General features: G+C 38.5%; 1 protein-coding gene across 1 annotated transcript in view; it reads left to right on the top strand.

The window, feature by feature from the left end:
• Nucleotides 1-4,963: 4,963 nt before the first annotated feature.
• Nucleotides 4,964-19,136, top strand: part of cacna1ia (calcium voltage-gated channel subunit alpha1 Ia) — a 208,435-nt gene continuing 194,262 nt past the window's right edge. The window contains exon 1 of the mRNA XM_052139594.1: nucleotides 4,964-4,992. Within this exon, the coding sequence (XP_051995554.1) occupies nucleotides 4,979-4,992 (14 nt within the window). The 5' untranslated portion in view covers nucleotides 4,964-4,978. The remainder of the gene's footprint in view (nucleotides 4,993-19,136) is intronic.

Here is a 19,136-nt window from a genome sequence, read left to right as displayed (position 1 = left end):
GAAACTGTCATCTTTTTGCACTACTGAGTACTGGTCGGCGCTGCACTGTGTCTATTGTCCTGTTCATTGTCAGTAATTTGTTGTACTGTCCCATACTTTGCACATGTTTGCATGTGCAGCACTTTATATAGGTATATATAGGTATTTTATATAGGTATTTTATTTCGTTGTGTTGTCTCATGTGGTCCTATGTTGGTCCTTTGTTGTTTTTATGTAGCACCATGGTCCTGGAGGAACGTTGTCTTGGTTTGCTGTGTACTGTACTAACTGTATATGGTTGAAACGACAATAAAAACCACTTGACTTGACTTGACTTGACTTGAGGTGAACTATCCTTTTAAGTATTTTTTAAGTTACATTTTTAAATTGTATACATGAAAGAGTACGATTAGTCGCTATTCTTTGACCTCCTGAGACCACAGCGTGACTGCTGTGTGCATTTTCCGAATAGGTTTATTTGTTTGTGTGACAGGGAGGGCGGGGCTAGGTCTTGATTTTACACACCCGGTCCCTTATCAGGCTAATCAAGCATCCGAGAGGGATAAAGGCCGACTGCAGACGGTGGTGCGACAGAGAGAGAACGTTTATGGGCAGCTGTCCATCCTATGTGTGTGATAGTTTTCCTAAAACTTTATGTCCACATATGTGAACAGTGGGACTATGTTGTGAAATTTTAAATAATACTAAGCTATAGAAAGTCATATTTTTTCATAAAATTGTTAATTATGTTTCCAGGAGAGTTTTTCAAGTTTTTGAGATGTTACAAACATTACATCAGAAAATAGCATAATTAATTCTGATTGAAATGAATGTCCAGTATCATCTAATCAATGCCAATCAAGTTAAAATAAAAGTATACATTATAAATTCTGAATCTATTTACCATTGTCCCATGTCTGCCAAACATGTTTAGTGTAGTGATAACAAAATTAAATTAAACAAAATTGATATTAAAATAAACCGAAATGACCCAAAGATGTGTTAATGTTGAAAGTTTTTCTAAATGACCAACATGTTTTTTCAACTTTTGAGGGAATACTGTCCCAATATCTACATATGTGGAATTTGCATGAAAATGAATTCACTACTCTTTACACCCAAACAGGTTTAAAAAAATACTTTCTTACCAGATAAATTTATGTTGGCTCTGCGCCTGTCTTGTGAACAGTATTTAGTTGGTGTAAACTAATTTAAATGATGCGTTGCAAACGGCAAAGTCAAAATACAACGTGTGGTGTCGCACAATGTTAATACTGCAGCACATTAAAGTTAGCACATGATGCTGGCCAGTATCACCACTCCCTAAACGTATATTACCGAGTCTGTGTAAATTTGGTCAGCGCTGGCCCTGATGCTGGCCATTTTAATCTGCTCACTTTTTACAATGCAACTTTTGAAGCTCCAAATTGAATTGTAATGCTAACAAAAACTACCATGACAAATACAGGAGATGCAAAACATAACTGTCAGCAAAAGCAGGTACTGACTAATGTCTTATTCACAGTGAAACAACAATTAAGTTTTAGCAAGTACACATTATTTGACCATTTTACGCACATTGGTATTTTAATTAATTGTTGAGGTTTTTACAGAGAAGTGGTGTGTATATGGGTCCTGGCTAATTGCTCTTATTGTTTCATGATTTATTAAGAGTGGCCCACAGACAGGATGACCATTAATGCAAAACAGCCCTGCATGTTGCAATACCTTGCTGAAAAGACGAGCTTATGCCAACATGAATTTCCATGCAAGTGTATACTAGTTAACTAAAGAAGTCTTTCTTCTTAAGCTAGTTAAAAAGCCCAGCCATATCATAAAAACACCAACATCCAAAACACAACAAATTCTGGTAACTAGCTTCATCAGCATATTTAACAATCATATTCTGTACACACTAACACGAATACAAATTCAGTCATTCAGCATAATTTTAAATAGAGCAATAGACAATTTCCCCATTTTAACCGTATTCGTATCTAATCTCTGCTGTGCTTCATTCACTCAAAGTTCTGCTATGAAAAGTGAATGTTTTTTGTTCATTCTTTGCAATTTCACTCTATGCATATATTAAGTGTTAATTTGTTGATTGAATGTGTTACTGGATTGTTATAGAGGAGAGAAATTCAGACATGAGATTCTGAAAGAGGTAGATACGTGATGGGAAATCAAGGCAGACATTGAGGCCTTGATGTAGCTTTTGCTATGTAAATGCTATCCAGGGAGAACAGTGATGGAAGTACACATGCACCCTGGTCAAAGGGATTTAAAGAGCTTTTAGTGTGTGTGTGTGTGTGTGTGTGTGTGTGTGTGTATGTCTTCTGAAAATATAAAAAGGCTTTAATGTGTTTGGCTATTTCGGTCAAGCCTACTCTTCCTCCTCTATTACCAATTTATTTTTCTCTTCTCTTTTCTCTGTTACTTTCTCACCCTTCCCTTAACTTAGGCTGTTAGTAATGGTGTGGTTGTGTATGTATAAAACATATAGCTAAATACACTCACTGTGCAATATATTAGGAACACTATGGTCCTATTTGTATCATACTAGCAGGCTGAAGAAAGGAACAGACAGAGACGAAGTAGCTGAAGCGTGAACCCAAGTGCAGATTTATTTACAGTGCTGATATCCAAAGTATGAACCCAAAACAAACATAAATGACTAGACTTGACTAGGAACCAGATAAACTGGATGAGGAAACGGTTACAATCAACAATACTCAACCAGGGACTATAACAAACAGAGGGCTTAAATACACTGACAAGAGAAACACATGACAAAGACAACCATTGACAAGACTATTATTATTAATAATTGTTGTTAAACAGGAACCAATAACAGAACAGAACTGATAACAAGTTAACAGACAATGATTCAACGAGAACAAGACACATGAACATGTACTTAAATACACCTAGTTACCTCTAATGGCCACTAGGGCAAATGCCCCAAAAGATGTAACACTAATAAAGTCCCCGTTGTTGTCTTCTGCTGTTGTAGCCCATCTGTCTCAATATTTGATGTGTTGTGCATTCTAAGATCATATTCTGCTCACTACAATTGTACAGAGTTGTTATCTGATTTACCTTATTAACAGCTCAAACCAGTCTGGCCAATCTCCGTTGACCTCTCTCATCAACAAGGCATTTCTGTCTGCAGAACTGCTGCTCACTGGATGTTTTTTGTTTTTGGCACCATTCTGAATAAACTCTAGAGACTATTGTGTGTGAAAATCCCAGGAGATCAGCAGTTACAGAAATACTCAAACCAGCCCGTCTGGCACCATCAATCATGCCATGGGCAAAATCAATGAGAACACATTTTTTCCCCATTCTGATGGTTGATTTGGACCTGAATTTATAACCGATGCTCCTGACTTGTATTTGCATAATTGTATGCATTGCACTGCTGCCACATGATTCACTGATTAGATAATCGCATGAGTACCTAGGTGTACAAGTGTTCCTAATAAAGTGCTCAGTGAGTGTATATTAGCTGTATTTATTGCACATACATGGCATGGAGTTTCAGAGCATGTTTAAGACATAACTGTCTTATTATTTTTTATATTGTTAATTGTAGGTTTGTCTAATGTACACTGAATAGTGCTGAGCATATATGCAATATTCCAAGGACAGTGAGTTTATAAAGGTTTAGCTATATGGTAAATGTGTGCTAAAGTCTAAGGTGCCCCAATGTGCAGCTGATTTAAAACAGACATGTCAGCATGAGTGCTCTGTGGCTTCATGCAACTTTTAGCATTGAGTGTGAGTGTGAGTGTGCCTATCCTCCCATTAGGAGTGCTAATGTGTTTTAGCGTTAAAACACAAGAGAGAGACTTACCACAGCGCTCTCACTTTAAGAGTGAGACAAGAGGGAGGCAAGAGTAGGAGAGGAAAAAGATTAAGAAACCATGAAACTTGGAGGAAATCTATGATGATAAACCACAAAATGAAGCAAATTAGCAGAGTGAGAGATGACAGTCTAAATGAATGCGAGACAGAAGCACTGTATTGTAACAGAAAAAATAGTACACTGCAGCCCTGTTCTTTCCCTCCATATTATCCTTTCCCTTTGTGTAATGGTTCTGTCATTGTCTGTAGCTGAGTTTCTCCTGTTTAGTTGTGTTTACAGTCATAATGGCTGCAAATAGAGGCTTTTTAGATGTTGAGGAGCTCTGGCACCTCAGCAGCTACTCAAGGAGAGGGAAAAGGGGGAAAAACTGCAAATTAAACTCAACTCATCACCACAGCAACACTGACAGTAGGTAGATTTCGTGTTCTGAGACAAAAGGAAAGTGGCTTGTTAGACTTAATTGAAGTGAACAGGGCTAATGGAACCTCATGGACTACTGTAAGACGTCTGTGAGACTCGCAGTCAGGTGAGGGATGCGTCTATTGTTGCAGAACCCTCAGCCACACTCATATCTCCTGTTTTATGAGTCACTGCATGCAATCAGTGAATGAGCGGTATGTAGCGCAATATGCTGTTCAGCATTTATTACGGATTTGGAGTTGTTTTTATTCCAGACCCATGAAAGATGAGCAGATGACAGAGCAGATCAGCACTGGCACAGGCGAACACAACAGCACCAGCACAATATGAGTGAACCAAGCTCTCTCTTAAATGATTTTATGAGTGTTTCCAAGTAATTTATTTCACTGTTGCTGCAATTGTAGAGCTTGTATTGACCTAAACTGCCCAGTGGGTACTGATGCCTCTTTTTCTTCTCCTTTCTTAGGCTGCTGCTCCGTCACCATGACGACCGAGGAGTGTCCAGTGCCGCTTGGCGTGAGCCAGGTGGGGGTGGGGCGGTGCGAGGACTTTGGCTCCTCCCAGGGGGATGACATCATCGAAGAAGTGGGGCCGTGCGATGATGCAGGCAGTGACCTCAGCACTTTGGTCGTGCCATTTCCTGAGTTGGCGCCAGTAGTTTTCTTCTGTCTCAAGCAGACCACCTTCCCACGCAACTGGTGCATTCGCATGGTGTTGAGCCCATATCCTTTATTACACAGCACATGGAGGTCGTGAGTAGAGCATTCAGACTCCTGTAGAAATTTTATACTATGGTTTGCAGATTCATAGTAACTAGTTGACCTAAATGGACCTTAATCAAGTTAGAAGCCATATTTATTTTTTCACGATTTAAAAATCAGGTACATAAATATAGTTTGTTCAATAGGTTATACTATTCATATTACCATCCAAAATTATTACCATAATTTTTGAAGATATGGATTTAACCACTTTAACCATGGATTATTTTTATGCTGCATGTGATTTTAAGTGATTTTTGGAGCTTCAAAGGTCTGGCCACTATTCGCTTGCATTGAAAGGACCAATAGGGCTGAGAAGATGAAAGTCATACACATCTGGGATGGCAAGAGGGTAAGTTAATGATGAGAGAATTTTACATTTTTCAGTAAACAAGCTTCTGCCTGTTTTTTTTATTTTTCAGGAGCCCTGCGTTTAAAAAAAAGGCATGTCAAGTTAAAATAACTTCAACTTCATAAAACACACAAGACACCTGGATTCTGTTCCATTCATTGCATTCATTTGTTCTAACTGGTCCTTAATCTTTTGTCAGGAGAAGTACAAGACATTGAAGGAACTGTACTTCTTTACCTTAAAGGCTTGTTTTAATTCGAGACAAAATAAATGCGGTGCCTACTCTGACTGAGGTCCATTGCCAGTAGTTATTAAATCCTGCTGTTTAGTCAGCAAGTCAGTGATTAAGTGCTGTGGGATTGCAATGACAAGCTAATCTAAATGCACTGGAAGTGACAACTTGACGTAAGCAGCTTGGCGTTTCGCTCATTGTGTTGAACAACGACACTTTCACAAGTTGTCTACATTGACAATGACATTCAGTTAAAGTGTCAACAGTAAAATATAGTTTGAAAGGCTCTGTTGGAAGTTGTGTTGTCAGTCAAGATCCAAAATGTTCAAAATGAAATCTTGCAGTTAAATAATAAATTACAATACTGAATTATTAAAGAATAGCTTGAATTACATAGGTAAGGGTTTAAATTGCATTAATAATGTCTTCTTGGCATGGTTTGCAAAGGCAAGGCTGAGTTTTCATTGCCGTTTGAAGTTTGAAAGTTGATCTTTCCCTTTTTGTGCGTTTCTGCCAGTAAGCCGTGGCTGCCTTAGGGACTCAGACTCCTTTGGAAAGTGTCTTAAATCGAATTTCACGTCTCTGCGCTGGTTTGGCTGACATTCTCATTTGGCTGGACTCAGAGAAAGTCTTTTATACACGATGGGCACAGGTCTTTTCCTACACAGGCCCAAATAGCTTTAAAAGCCACAGGGATCTAATCAGCACCGTTCGCTGTTACTGCAAAGCAGAGCGCACAGCTCGCTCTACCCGTCTCCTGCTGTTGGCCAACTAGTGAGCTGGAATTCTGCAAACAGAGGCAGTTTCTGAGAGGACATTAGCACACATTTACACAGCGTGCCAAATTTATTTCTGTGACTTAATAGGATGTCGCAGTAACTTGTTATGATTTTATTGTGTGGAGGTAGTAAACGGAGCGAGGGAGCAAGAGAAAGAAAGATAAAGAGATACTTTGATGACTTTATTAATGGTCAAAGGTATGCTGAAATTAATTTAATATGCTTTAAAGAACTGAGCACAGTCAAGCTGTGAAATGCAATTCTGCAGAGGCTGAAACACATTTCACACTTCTGGGAAACCAGGGGACCGGGGGCTTTGATAAAATCAAATAGTGTACATTTCAGAAATATTTAAATTAAAGTGCAGTACTCGTTTATCAAGCCCAAGGGGCAATTTGCTAATTATTTAGTAATATGAGAGATTAGATAAGAGAGGAAATTATACCCCTCTTTCTTTTCTCAGCACATTTAATATGTTGGGGAAATGAATCGTTATCTTTTTAATAATTTTTGTGCATTGTTGCTCTTGTCAAAACACTTAAATTGGTGCTCTTTTAGTGTATCAAAGGGATGGATGTTCTCATACTGTCCACAAAAGGGTCCATTGTGCAAAGGCTTACCAGTATGTATGTTTGTGTGCATTTTATAATAATGTTTGGCAGTCCTAGACAACACATTTTGCCTTTATTACTGGAGAGACCCACAAACACTGAACTCTAACTACAGACTGAATCTAGAACAAAACATTCATCCACCTTCAATTGGCTCATTGCAATGCCACCCAGACATCAATCCTCTGCCCATAGCATACCAACTCTGACAACGCCTGTCATCACACAGCCCTAATAGAATAATGATTTTCCAAACCTTTGACTCCCAATACTGTTGGAAGATTAGAATCTGTCAACACTTCCTAAACCATTTAGTATCAGTTTTCAATCCATAGCCTTGTTGTTTTTTTTTGTCTTCCTTATTTAGAAAGGCCTTAATCATTAGAATATATGGGGTCAAATGTCTGTTTATATTTAATGGGATAGTTTACCCACAATTTAAAATCCTGTCATCATTTACTCACCTTCATGTTGTTACAATCCATATGACTTGAATGTTAGCTTAGATTTTAGGATTTGTACCAGTTTGGAACAACCTAGATGTGAGTAAATGATTACAGAATCTACATTTTTGGGTGATCTATCCGTTTAATTGCACATTTGAACCCATATATTCTAATGACTGAGAGCCAAAAAAAATTAGGAAGGCTAAAAGATGGAACAAGGCTATGGATTGAAAAATTAAACTAAAGTGTTTAGACCTTTTTTATTGTTTTTTTATGCTTTCTGCTTTATATAAATATAAAGGTGAAAATAGATTGATAGTGCTTGAGACTTTAAAAGAATGAAAAAAAAAAAAATGCCATTCTTAATATACTAACATTCTGAATACATGTGAACTTCCTCTTCTAATTAGTGGCTTTGTCTATTTCAACTACATCCATTATTAATGGGTGTATATAATCAAGCAAACAGTTGTGTATTCTCTTTTTTAGGACAATGTGAGGTGGTTTACTGAGAAAATGGTTTACGGAGTCTGGAGTGGAAGAACTTGACTGTTTCACGCAATGAATTTGAACGCTTAATGCAAGCCAGGCCCCATGACTTTGTCTGTGCCAGACTGCCTAATTCAGCCCCTTGTTCCATGAATAGGGCTAAACTGATTCTCACTCACCTTCTCAACCTCTCTCTTCCTGTGTTTCCCGTGTTTTTGAATCCCCCTTTAACTCTTTGTCCCTCTTCATATGCCTTTCGGAGGCTGAATGATCTTAAAGGGATAGTTCACACAAAATTAAAATGCTGTCATTATTTACTCACCCTCATGTCTTTCCGAACCCATACAATTTTAAATTTCTGTGAAACAAAAAAGCAATTTCATTTTTTTTATATTTTTGTTCAACTAAGAAACACAAAAGTTATTATTTTTTTTTTATCTTGTTGTTCATAGTGACTCATAGGGCTGGTCAATCTACAAAAAAAAAAAAAAAAAAAAAAAAACATCACAAAAGTATTCTTCATTGAGGTCCATATGGCTTGTGCACTATTTTCCAAGTTTTCTGAAGCCATACAGTAGGTTTGTGTGAGGAACAGGCCAAAATTTCAGTCTTTTTTCATTATACAGTATATTTCATCATTCAGTGATAATCTTGCCCTCCCCCAAAGCTCACATCTTGCCAAACTTCTCATATATATAAAAATTTTTTAAATAAATGTTGTTTCATGTTTGCTTAATACATGCTTGAACCAATGTCATTTTGATGCCATTGTTGATAACATGCCTTTTTTAGTTGGGCAGGATGCAAGTTTGTGAAGATTATCACTGAATAACACAAAGCTCAGACAAAACTATTATATGACCTCAGAAGACTTCGAATATAGTGCTCAAGTCATATTGACAAATTTTATAGTGCATTTTGTAGTTTGACATTCCTTGATCTATATGAACTGATTTTGCATGGAAATAACTACATAATAATTCTTAAAAAATGTTACTTTGTGTTCCATTAAATAAATAACACCATACAGGTTTGGAAGAACATGAGGGTGAAAAAAACATGACAACATTTTCAGTTTTGGTTAAAATAGTCCTTTAAGATGAGTAAGCTTCTTACAATATGTTCTGGCCTCTTTTTCTCTCACTCTATACTCTCTTTCCCCCTCCTCGATCACCTTTGACTATTTTCTCGCCAGGCACTCAATAAGAACTCTATGGTGTGTGATTAATGTCACAGCATGTTAAAGTAATTACGGAGGACTACCATCTCTCTCTGTCTATCACTCTCTTCCCCTCCCTCCTCTTCATACACTCGACCCACACATACCGCCTCGACACCATTTGCGTGTCTGAATCTGACATTGCGCAGTAAATTTAGGCTGACCACAGATCAGTCAGAGTGCTGTGGTAATGGAGCGTTAAAGTCTGTATATGCTGAGTGATGGTACAGTGCTCTAATTCCAGATCAGGTGGACTTTGGGCGGTACGGCTGTGTTCGTAAATCTGGCCTGAGCTCCATTTTATAAATCCAGCAGAATAGAGGACCCACCTCTTTTCATTACTCAGCTTAAAGTGTTAGGTAAGGTCACCCAAAAATGAAAATTCTGTCATCATTTACTTGACTTTATTTTTTCTGTGGAACACAAAAAGAGGAGGATGACAAACTCTTATAAGGGAGACCCTCTATAAGGGAGAATGACAAACTCGTCACGATTCACTTGCATTGTATGGCAATGAATGTGAATGGTGGCTAAATGCCCAGGTATACTTCGTTTTTGCATGTTCCGGCTTTTGCCCGGCCGTCAGCGTTGCCTTTGTGAGAATACATTTCTGACCATGAACGAATAGGAAAGCATTTGACACATGCACACTTCAACTGCTTTTTGACCCTCTTAAGTACAGTCAATGGCCAGCACATGCGCAGGCGACGCGCATAGACGAGGAACACGTGCGTGAGTCAAGAAAATCTAGGTGGCACGCAGTCAAGCCGCATGGCTGTGCTGATGACTCAATTTGCATCACACATACTGTGTGTGGAGGGATCCGTAACAAAGAGTATACTTTCGCCTTAAAGCTGTCAATCTACTTAACATATTCTTTTATGTTCTGTGGAAGAATGTAATTTGGGTTTGGAACAACACAAGGGTGAGCAAATGATGACAGAAGTTTCATTTTTGAGTGAACTATTCCTTTAATATAGAGAAGCTAAAACCTTTTAAGTGTGTTTTTGTTCCCCACATTTTTCCTGACTAGTCTAGTTAGTCTAGACTAGTTTCCTGACTGGGCACTGCCATGATGATTCTAATCGCCACTGGACTGTTTATTGGATACGAATCCGAGCATTCCAGACAGAGTGTTTTTTGCAGTAAAAATAAGTTTAAGCTCAATGTATGTTTTGTTGACTTTCATAACAATTTGAAGTAGTTTATGATATCAACATAACTCACCTCGATTCAAAGCTTCATGTCATCCACCCAGTCCTTATACTTTTACAGATGAGGACCGTCAAAAAACGGTCTCTGAGATATTGGAATTATGGAACCAAATGTTGTTGTTATTTTGTTTGGGGTTTTTTTGACAATTTTTTACAAATTTAATACAAAAAACATCATATTATATGCTAGGAACATATGTCGATGCGAGTAAAAAAACACTGGAAACCAGAAAGCGAAAACAGGTGTCCGTTACAGTACATTTCCACGTTCAGAAAAAGGCTGGAAAGATGACACCACATTGAGGCGACAAATATACTGGATATCATCTAAAGTTTTGGATCAGTAAGGTCCAAAAAATTGGTGCTTCATCTTCATCTGTGTGAATGAAATGCTGTTGCTCAAAGACATCTCCTATCTGGGAAACAGATGGTGTGTTTAAGTTTTATTTGACACAGTAAGTTGTAAAACAGCTGAAACTGTGTCGCAATAACACCAGTGTGGGTGACGAACATGAAACAGAGCAACAAATGCTTAATATTTAGGTACATGTCTTTCATTGCTCAGACATTAAGCAGTCTGTTTGAAGTTAAATTCAGTTTTTCAGATGTTCTTGTTTGTTGCCGGCATTGGCGGAGTTAGAAAACACATTTGCTGTGCTAGTCTCTTGGTCTCTGCCCTATGACCTTTCTGGGTTGTCCAGAGCTCAAATTGCTGTTTCTAAATTTTGTTTTGCGCTAACAAATGTCTTTTGTGCCTTGAAATTGAGCCACAGTTCATACTTCCTGAAACAGGATTTGTCTTCAAAACAAATAGACACGTAAACACAATAGCTGTAGTGGATTAGTCTTCATGTCCATTTGTGACTGTTTTAAAAAGTTTTCAGGTTGTGGTCTCTGCAATGAGTTTAACAGCAGTTCAAACAGATTGTTTTTATTACAAACAGCACCTCAAAATACTTCTCTTGTGCAACTCTTTTGGAATACCTTCTATCTTTCTCTCACTTCTCTGATTTAAGTATATCTTCATGACCTATTTTAAATATTTGCATGTTATCAGAAGTTTCTCAGTTTTTGTATGTATCTCTTCTGACTATATCAGAATGCTACAGCTAAGTGTCTTGTCCCAGGTCACAACAAAACCAATGTTCTTGAATTCCTAGTCTGAGAGTATGTTTATTTGTCATGCTGGGTGGGTTTCAGAAATATAGTCTGGTTTAAATGGCTTCCTCTCCATCAGTGTTCAGCCATGAGTATTTCCACACTCTGCCTGAGAAAGTGAATGCCACAAATAGATATCTAGTGTTTAGTAGGCCTGTCCCTCATGGTGACCATTTTTTATTTTTTTTTTTATACTTTTTTGGCAAAGGGTGCTTGTCTCAATTCCAAATATAGTTGTTGCCTCAGACAGGGCATTGAGCTTGAGGAAATCTCTCAGTGCCGTAGAAAAATACTAACTCTGCTAAAAAGACCGGTCTGGCTGGTTATCAGCATAAGCTACTGTATGTTTTGCTGGTGAACACCATGTGTTTGCTGGTCCACAAGCTAGACCAGCACCAGACCAGCCTGGACCAGCATGGAAATTCATGGATATACCAGCTTTGTTTAAATGAAAATTACATTTGTTTTCTTGTTTTTTTTACTTTGCTTTCTTGGGACAGAAATTGTGAGCTTAAGCAAATATGTGATTTGAGGACTTCATTTGTGCAAGTTTAACATTTGAATAATGAAGATGGAGGCTTGCATTTTAGGTATGTGGGTGCATTTGAGAAAGCCAGGGTTTGGCTCAATATTCAGAAATGAATGGATATAGGATAAAGTCAATAGCAGTAGGAAAATGTCACAAAATTGTTTATTTAGCTAAAGCTTTATTAAAGCTATTTAATATCCCTTGATCATAATATTATTATCAATATCATTCTTTATTTCATAGCCTTGTCTGCTTAGTTGACCATGGGTGCATTGCAACATGGCACCCATTGTAGTTCTGCTATGTTTGCACACATGTGCTCCAAAACGTTAAGCCAAAGCATTCTTGTGGCTGACACAACTTTTGTGTCCAACTTGAATGTCCTATCCTAATCCTGTTCCTCCTTCATTTCTACACTATTTCCTGTCTTTCTACTATTCCTATCAACAAAGTGTCTGTCAAAAAGGCCAACATAATAAAAGTAGATATGTATTACATGTTGGAAATGCCAGTACGCACAAGTCAGCAAAAGAACAGAGCTTTTTGTAAGCTAGGGTATTAAGGTTTGGTTCCACTAAAATGAAATGGCTCATAAGCTCCGCTATGCAGTGTTACTGATACACTTAGTGCATGTCTTGTTTTCTGTCAAATATCCAGAGCATTAACACATAACTTGACAAAGTATTTGTAGTGTTAAAGTGCAATATATGCTTAAATAGATGCAAGGAAGAAAAGACAGATCACAATTCCATATACAATTAGATGTAAGAATGCATATCAATCACAATTCAGTATGTAAATATTATTATGCTTCATTTTGAATGCTGGGAATTCTAGCAATGTAAGTCAGTGGGACATTTTCAAGCTTTCAAATATTTAATTACAGAAATAAGTAAGGGGGAAATTCTCTACAATATAAAGTCTGAATGGAGTCTTACAGAAGAGCAAACTCCTAATCAATATTTCAGAATTTAAAGCTATAGTTCAACAAAAAATTCTCTCAACATTTACTAACTAACCCTCATGCCATCCAGATGTGTATTACTTTCTTCTACTGAACACAAATTAAGATTTGTAGAAGAATGTCAGCTCTGTGGTCCATACAATGCAAGTGAATGGTGACCAGAACTCCAAAAGCTTCAAAAGGATATAAAGTCGGCATAAAAGTAATCCATACAAATCCAGTGGGTAAATGAATATCTTCATAAGCGATATGATAGGTGTGGGTGAGAAACGGACCAATATTTATGTCCTTTTTTTACTATAAAGTCTCCTCCCTGCTCAGTAGGTGGCGATATTCACCAAAAACAAAAGTGGAAGAAAGTGAAAGTTAAGATTTATAGTAAAAAGGACTTTAATATTGATCTGTTTCTTACCCACACCTATCATATCACTTCTGAAAATATGAATTTAACCATTGGAGTCACACAGATTACATTTATGCTGCCTTGATATGCTTTTTGGAGCTTCAGAGTTCTTGCTGCCATTCACTTGCATTGTATGGATGTACAGAGCTGAGATATTCTTCCAAAAGAATCTTAGTTTGTGTTCAGCAGAAGAAAGAAAGTCATATATATCTGGGATGGCACGATGGTGAGTAAACGAGGTGAGAATTTTCCTTTTTGGTTGAACTATCTCTTTAAGTTTCAGGAATGTGAATATAGCACTGCTTTGCAAACAAGTTAACTACTGTTCTCTGGAATGATTAAAAAAAGAGCAGAAAGTTTCATTATTTTCTAGTTTCAGATTGTGAGGTGTCAGGTCTGCTCTCATCCACTGCTATTTTGTTCTCACTCTCTCTTGCTCACAATTCCCATTAAACTAACTGTCATCTGCCTCTGAATCAGATAATTTGTGTTTGTAAGAGAAAAGGAGAGAGACACAGCTGATGCATTCTGTTTTGCAGCGTGTCTATGTACGTGTGTCTGCGGGAGGTCATGACTGCTGTCTGTTAAGACTCTGGCAATAAACAGGTAGGTGGACCACTGAGTCTCTAACTGTGGTGTTGGCAGGGGCTGTTATAGGCTGTGCCCAGAACAGCATGACTCAGTGACAGATAGAGTGAGCAGGATAATGAACAACAGACAATGGCTATTGGAAGAAAAAAGGCTGTGTGAAGAGAAGGAATTAGAAAACAGCATTTTCTCCCAGAGGAAATGCACAAAGAGAGATGAACAATGTCTGTGTGTTTATCCTATTTAGTGACCTTTCACCTCTAGTAGAGCCAAGCCACAGATCTACTTATCACATACAGATAGAGAGAGAGAGAGAGATAGGAAGAGAGAGTGTGAGAGATCACTGAACCAGGGGAATTGGTGAAAATGGCAGTGCTTTGTCTATGTCAAAGCGATTGGAACAGACCTCCTCTTGTGCTACAGTAAAAAAGCTGACAGCTCACAGGCCACAGGTACACACAAACACACATATGTCTATGCATTTATTCATACATATATATATATATATATATATATATATATATATATATATATATATATATATATATATATATATATATACACTAAGGTCATACATGTTGAAATGATGTGCATACACAAATAATTGCATACATTCTGTCTCATATGTACATATTTTGCTGGATCCTCTCATAGTTATTTGCTTGAAGCTCATAAAAGCATTTCCAAGTCATATTTCACACATTTCAAAAGCAAAAGTAAAATGTTTATTTAATACCATATTCTCATTGGTGATTCTCATTACTATAAGTGTACTTTCACACTAGCACTTTTGGTGCACACCCAGAGTCAAATGATATACAAGTTCAGTTTGTTAAGATAATGTGAATGCTGTTTTCCAAAAAATATGATCGGTTCAAGCAATCGAACCAAGTGTGAAAGCACCCTAATACAGTTTCTTTTTATTGTATTACAGTAAAACAATTCTATAATACAACATTGAGCTTTTTTTAATTTAATTTATTCTCAATGGTGATTTTCTACTTTATTTTTTATTTTATTTTTTTACTGTGTTACAGTAAAGAAATACTGTAAAACAACGTTGAGCTTCCTTGTAACTCCTTTATTGCAGTAAAAATAACACTGTAATACAATGTTGTGATTCTTTGTAAATCCCTTCTTTGTAAATCCCAGTGGTGGTTTTCATTAGATTCTCATTACTATAATACAGTAATGTTTATAGTTTTATAAACACTGTAATACTAAAATATGTTTTTTTCTGATCTAAATAAACATAATTTAAAGGCACTATAGCAAATACTACTATGATTTATAAATACTTTACAATTTAAATAATATAGCATTATTATTTTTTTCTTTTTTGTATTACATAGAATTGGAGAATTGTTTCTTTCTTGGGGTAAAATATGACCTGGACATGTTCTTGACACGTATACTACGTTCATCATACATGAGGTTCTGGAAACAATTTTGCGTGAACTGATTTGCAGGCAGGCTATGCTGGGCTTGTTAGGTGGACGTCAAGCGTAACTCACATTTGCAGCTTTTTCTTGGAATGCAACAAGCAGTAAATACCATAATTGGCCCCTAATCCACAGCCTCTTACTCCCACTTCTGTCTCCTTAAACCTGTGGAGAGCAGTAATCAAGACATTCACTCTCACTGACCCTGGATCAGAGGGCCTAGTGTTCCCAGTGACACCCAGCTCTCTCAGTGTCAGAGGAATTATCAGAGAGAGAAAATCTGCAGACATTCATATAGTATCCAGATTATGTCAAAGAGCTGTCAGGCTGGAGCAGGGAGAGAGATATGTATAGAAGCAAAAACAGATTTATTTTATATTCTGCTCACCAGCACAAGGGATGCTAATCTAGATCATGGCCTTTATCTTGTTCCAGTGTAATCTCCATTATTTCTACCTGAGTTGCAATGTGGATGAAGATATACATCAGTGGTCAACTCGTCCTCCCTCCCAATAAAACAATCTTCTCATCACTGTGACCTTGAGCAAGGCATTTAAACCCAGGTTGCTCCAAGGGTACTGTATACCTGCAGTTGGTGTCCTCTTAGGTGTTTAAAATAACAAGAGTGTTATTTTTTCTGTGGGCAGAGAGAATATAAGGAAGTGAAATTCTGTTGACGTGATTTTGGTCATTCATGTGATACTTGTCTTGCATAATGTGTTATAGCAGGTGATTGGTGTCAAGATGATTATGATGTGATGGAATACTTTGAACTGAACATACATCTGCGTTTACACGCTTATACACACGTCCAGACACTTTCACACTTGAACACATGGCTGAATTGTCACATAGATATGCTCAGGCATCTGTTGATTCTGTTTTTTCACTCCTTTACCATTACATTCTTTGAAGGAAAAAAACAACAGTTATAACATGGTGGCATGATTCACATTTTTATAAAATTCCTCTAAACATTTATACATTTGGCAGATGCTTCTATCCATAGAAACTTAAAGTGAATTCTAGCTGTGCATTTTATCAATATGTGCATGTCTCTGGGAATTGAACCTATTTATTTCGTGTTGTTAGTCATGCTCTTGAGCTGCAGAATCTCCCAGAAGCTGGATTACAGAAACATTTTCATGACCAAACTTGCATATAAATCTGTATTTTGACTAGACTCTGTTCTTGCTTTTTCTCCAAATGCGAATTGACGCTGCAATTTGGTTCAATTTACTTTTAAAGCACGAAGTGCCACAGAGCTCCAGCTCATCAGGATGATTTCTTTTGGCCAATTTCCCAGACAAATTAAGGAAGCAAACTGAGAAGTCCCCAAAGATCAGAACACTTTTAGATGATGTTATCACAGTCCACAACAACAGCCTCTCACAGACCCCAAATCTCTTCATCATTTTTATATAAACATCAAACTTTCATTGCCTTTGCTTTGGTAAATAGATCGGACAACTTGGGAACAGTCCAAATGAACTCAGTCATGTGCATATACTGTATGTGTACAGCAAAATGTTATCTCTGATATTCACATTTGTTTCTAATACACTTCATAATTTTCATTGACATTTGTATGTACTGTATGTTCCTGGAAGATAAATACAGATTGTCAGAAAGTGTGTAATGCGTATATTGAGTTTATGTATCAGCATATGTATCAGATGTTCTTATAATTTTCCGGGTTCCCACAAGGTTCCCACAGTCAGAGAAAACCTGAAAATAGCAGGGAATTTTAAAATAGAGATTTCCAGGCCAGAACATGTAATGGAAATTAGGTATCTTAAAGGATTATTATGGGTTCAATACAAGTTAAGCTAAATTTACAGTATTTTGGCATAATGTTGATAAGCACAAAAATTTATTTCCACTTGTCCCTTTACAAAAAGCAAAAACTAGGTAACAGTAAGGCAATTACTGTGGAAGTGAATGGGGCCAATTTTTGGCAGAAATGTGAATGTTTTATAAAAGCAAATACATTAATTATTCAGTTAAAACGTGTGTAATATTTGAGCTTTTAAGTTTTTTAAATCGTAGTTTTATGGTCGGTCTTAGGGTTTGTGGCATTATCATGTTAACATGCATATTGTTTGTCTTGTGGCTATACTTTTAAAACAGTGAGCATTTGAATGTTTACAGATTGGCCCCATTCACTTCCAGTGTAAGTGCCTCACTGTAACCCAGATTCCCTATCTGTCACTCACTCAACGTTGTATCGATGTAGTGACACTAGAGGTTGCCCTTGGGAGCCCCAAACACATCTGATCTTTGAGTAAAGGCCAATGGGAATTGGTGAGTGGAATTTGCATGCCACTCCACTGGACATACGGGAATAAAAGGAGCTGGCTTGCAACCACTCATTCAGATTTTTTCTTCGGAGCCAAGCGGTTGTGTTTAGCGAGCTGAATTCCTCTGTCAGTCCATTCACCTCTGAAATCAGTGAAGCTGTTGTATTTATGGCCCATTCTAGCTGTTTCCCCTCCTCTTGGACCGGCGTTGTGCAGAGAACGCCCCTGGGCACTTCAGCTGCTAAAAGAGTATATTCTTTTCACAAAAAAGAGTGTATTTCCTACTAAAAGAGTGGCACTGATGGAATGTCTTTTTCAAGATGCCTTTCCATCTGTGTATAATTCCTGGTTGCCATGGCTGTCTCCACATCTGACGGCCACAATTCCAGTCTCAATTGTTTGGGTGCTGCCCACATGGAGACATCTTTCGTGGATGGTTCATGTCCTCATTGCAAGAACATGACCATGGCAACGTTGCGGTCATGGCTTTGTTTTGACTGAGGGAAAGTCATCCCAGCGGCTCCCCTCCTCGGTCCTACTATCTATGGGTATGAGGCTTTAGTGGTTAGCACTGGGGAGATTTGAGGACCTCAATGGGAGCTTCTCCGCCGTGAATCCCCCCATGGACCTCCCATTCCCCAGCACGCTCGTGTGCCCTGGATGTGTTCTGGGATGGGCCTGCCTGCTCGTCTCAGGGCTGAAGGGGAAGAGGATGAGCTCTCGATTGCAGCATCGTAGAGTGGGCTCATCCGGTCTGATGCCGAGAACTTGGCTGGGATCCCACCCTCGGGTGCAGTCACCCAGTCACAGGCTGACGCGGAGCTGGCGGACCTGCTTGCCTGGGCGGCTGTAAGCATCGGGATGGAGTGGAACCCTCCACACCGCCCTGAACACTTGCAGCTCAACGATTGGTTCCTGGGACCAAAACGCCGTTCATGGCCACGCCCTGCCCTGGTTCCTTTATTCCAGGAAGTGCATGACACGCTCACAAGGTCGTGGCGGGCAACTTTGACTGCCTGGACCCGATTTGTAGGCTCCTCCACTCTCACTGCTCTCACACCCCCTAGCAGCCCCGCGGGTTCTCGGCGATTCCCCAGTTGGATTAGGCGGTTGTGGTGCACCTGTGTCCGCAGAGCACTGCCACCTTGCGGAACCGTCTTAGACTCCCGTCCAGGGCCTGTAGGCTTACGTCGTCACTGGTGGCTTGGGGCCACTTGACAGGCCACCTCCGCCCTGCACGCCATGGCTCTCCTGCAAGTGCACCAAGCCAAGGTGCTGAAAGAACTGCACGAGGATAGTCCTGACCTGGGATTGATGCAGGAGCTGTGCTCGGTGACCGATCTCGCCCTCCATTTGATGAAGGTCACGACGCGGTCTCT

This window comes from Xyrauchen texanus, chromosome 12 (assembly GCF_025860055.1).
Source record: "Xyrauchen texanus isolate HMW12.3.18 chromosome 12, RBS_HiC_50CHRs, whole genome shotgun sequence".
Classification (NCBI taxonomy): Eukaryota; Metazoa; Chordata; class Actinopteri; order Cypriniformes; family Catostomidae; genus Xyrauchen; species Xyrauchen texanus.
This window is presented reverse-complemented; position numbering and strand designations above follow the sequence as displayed.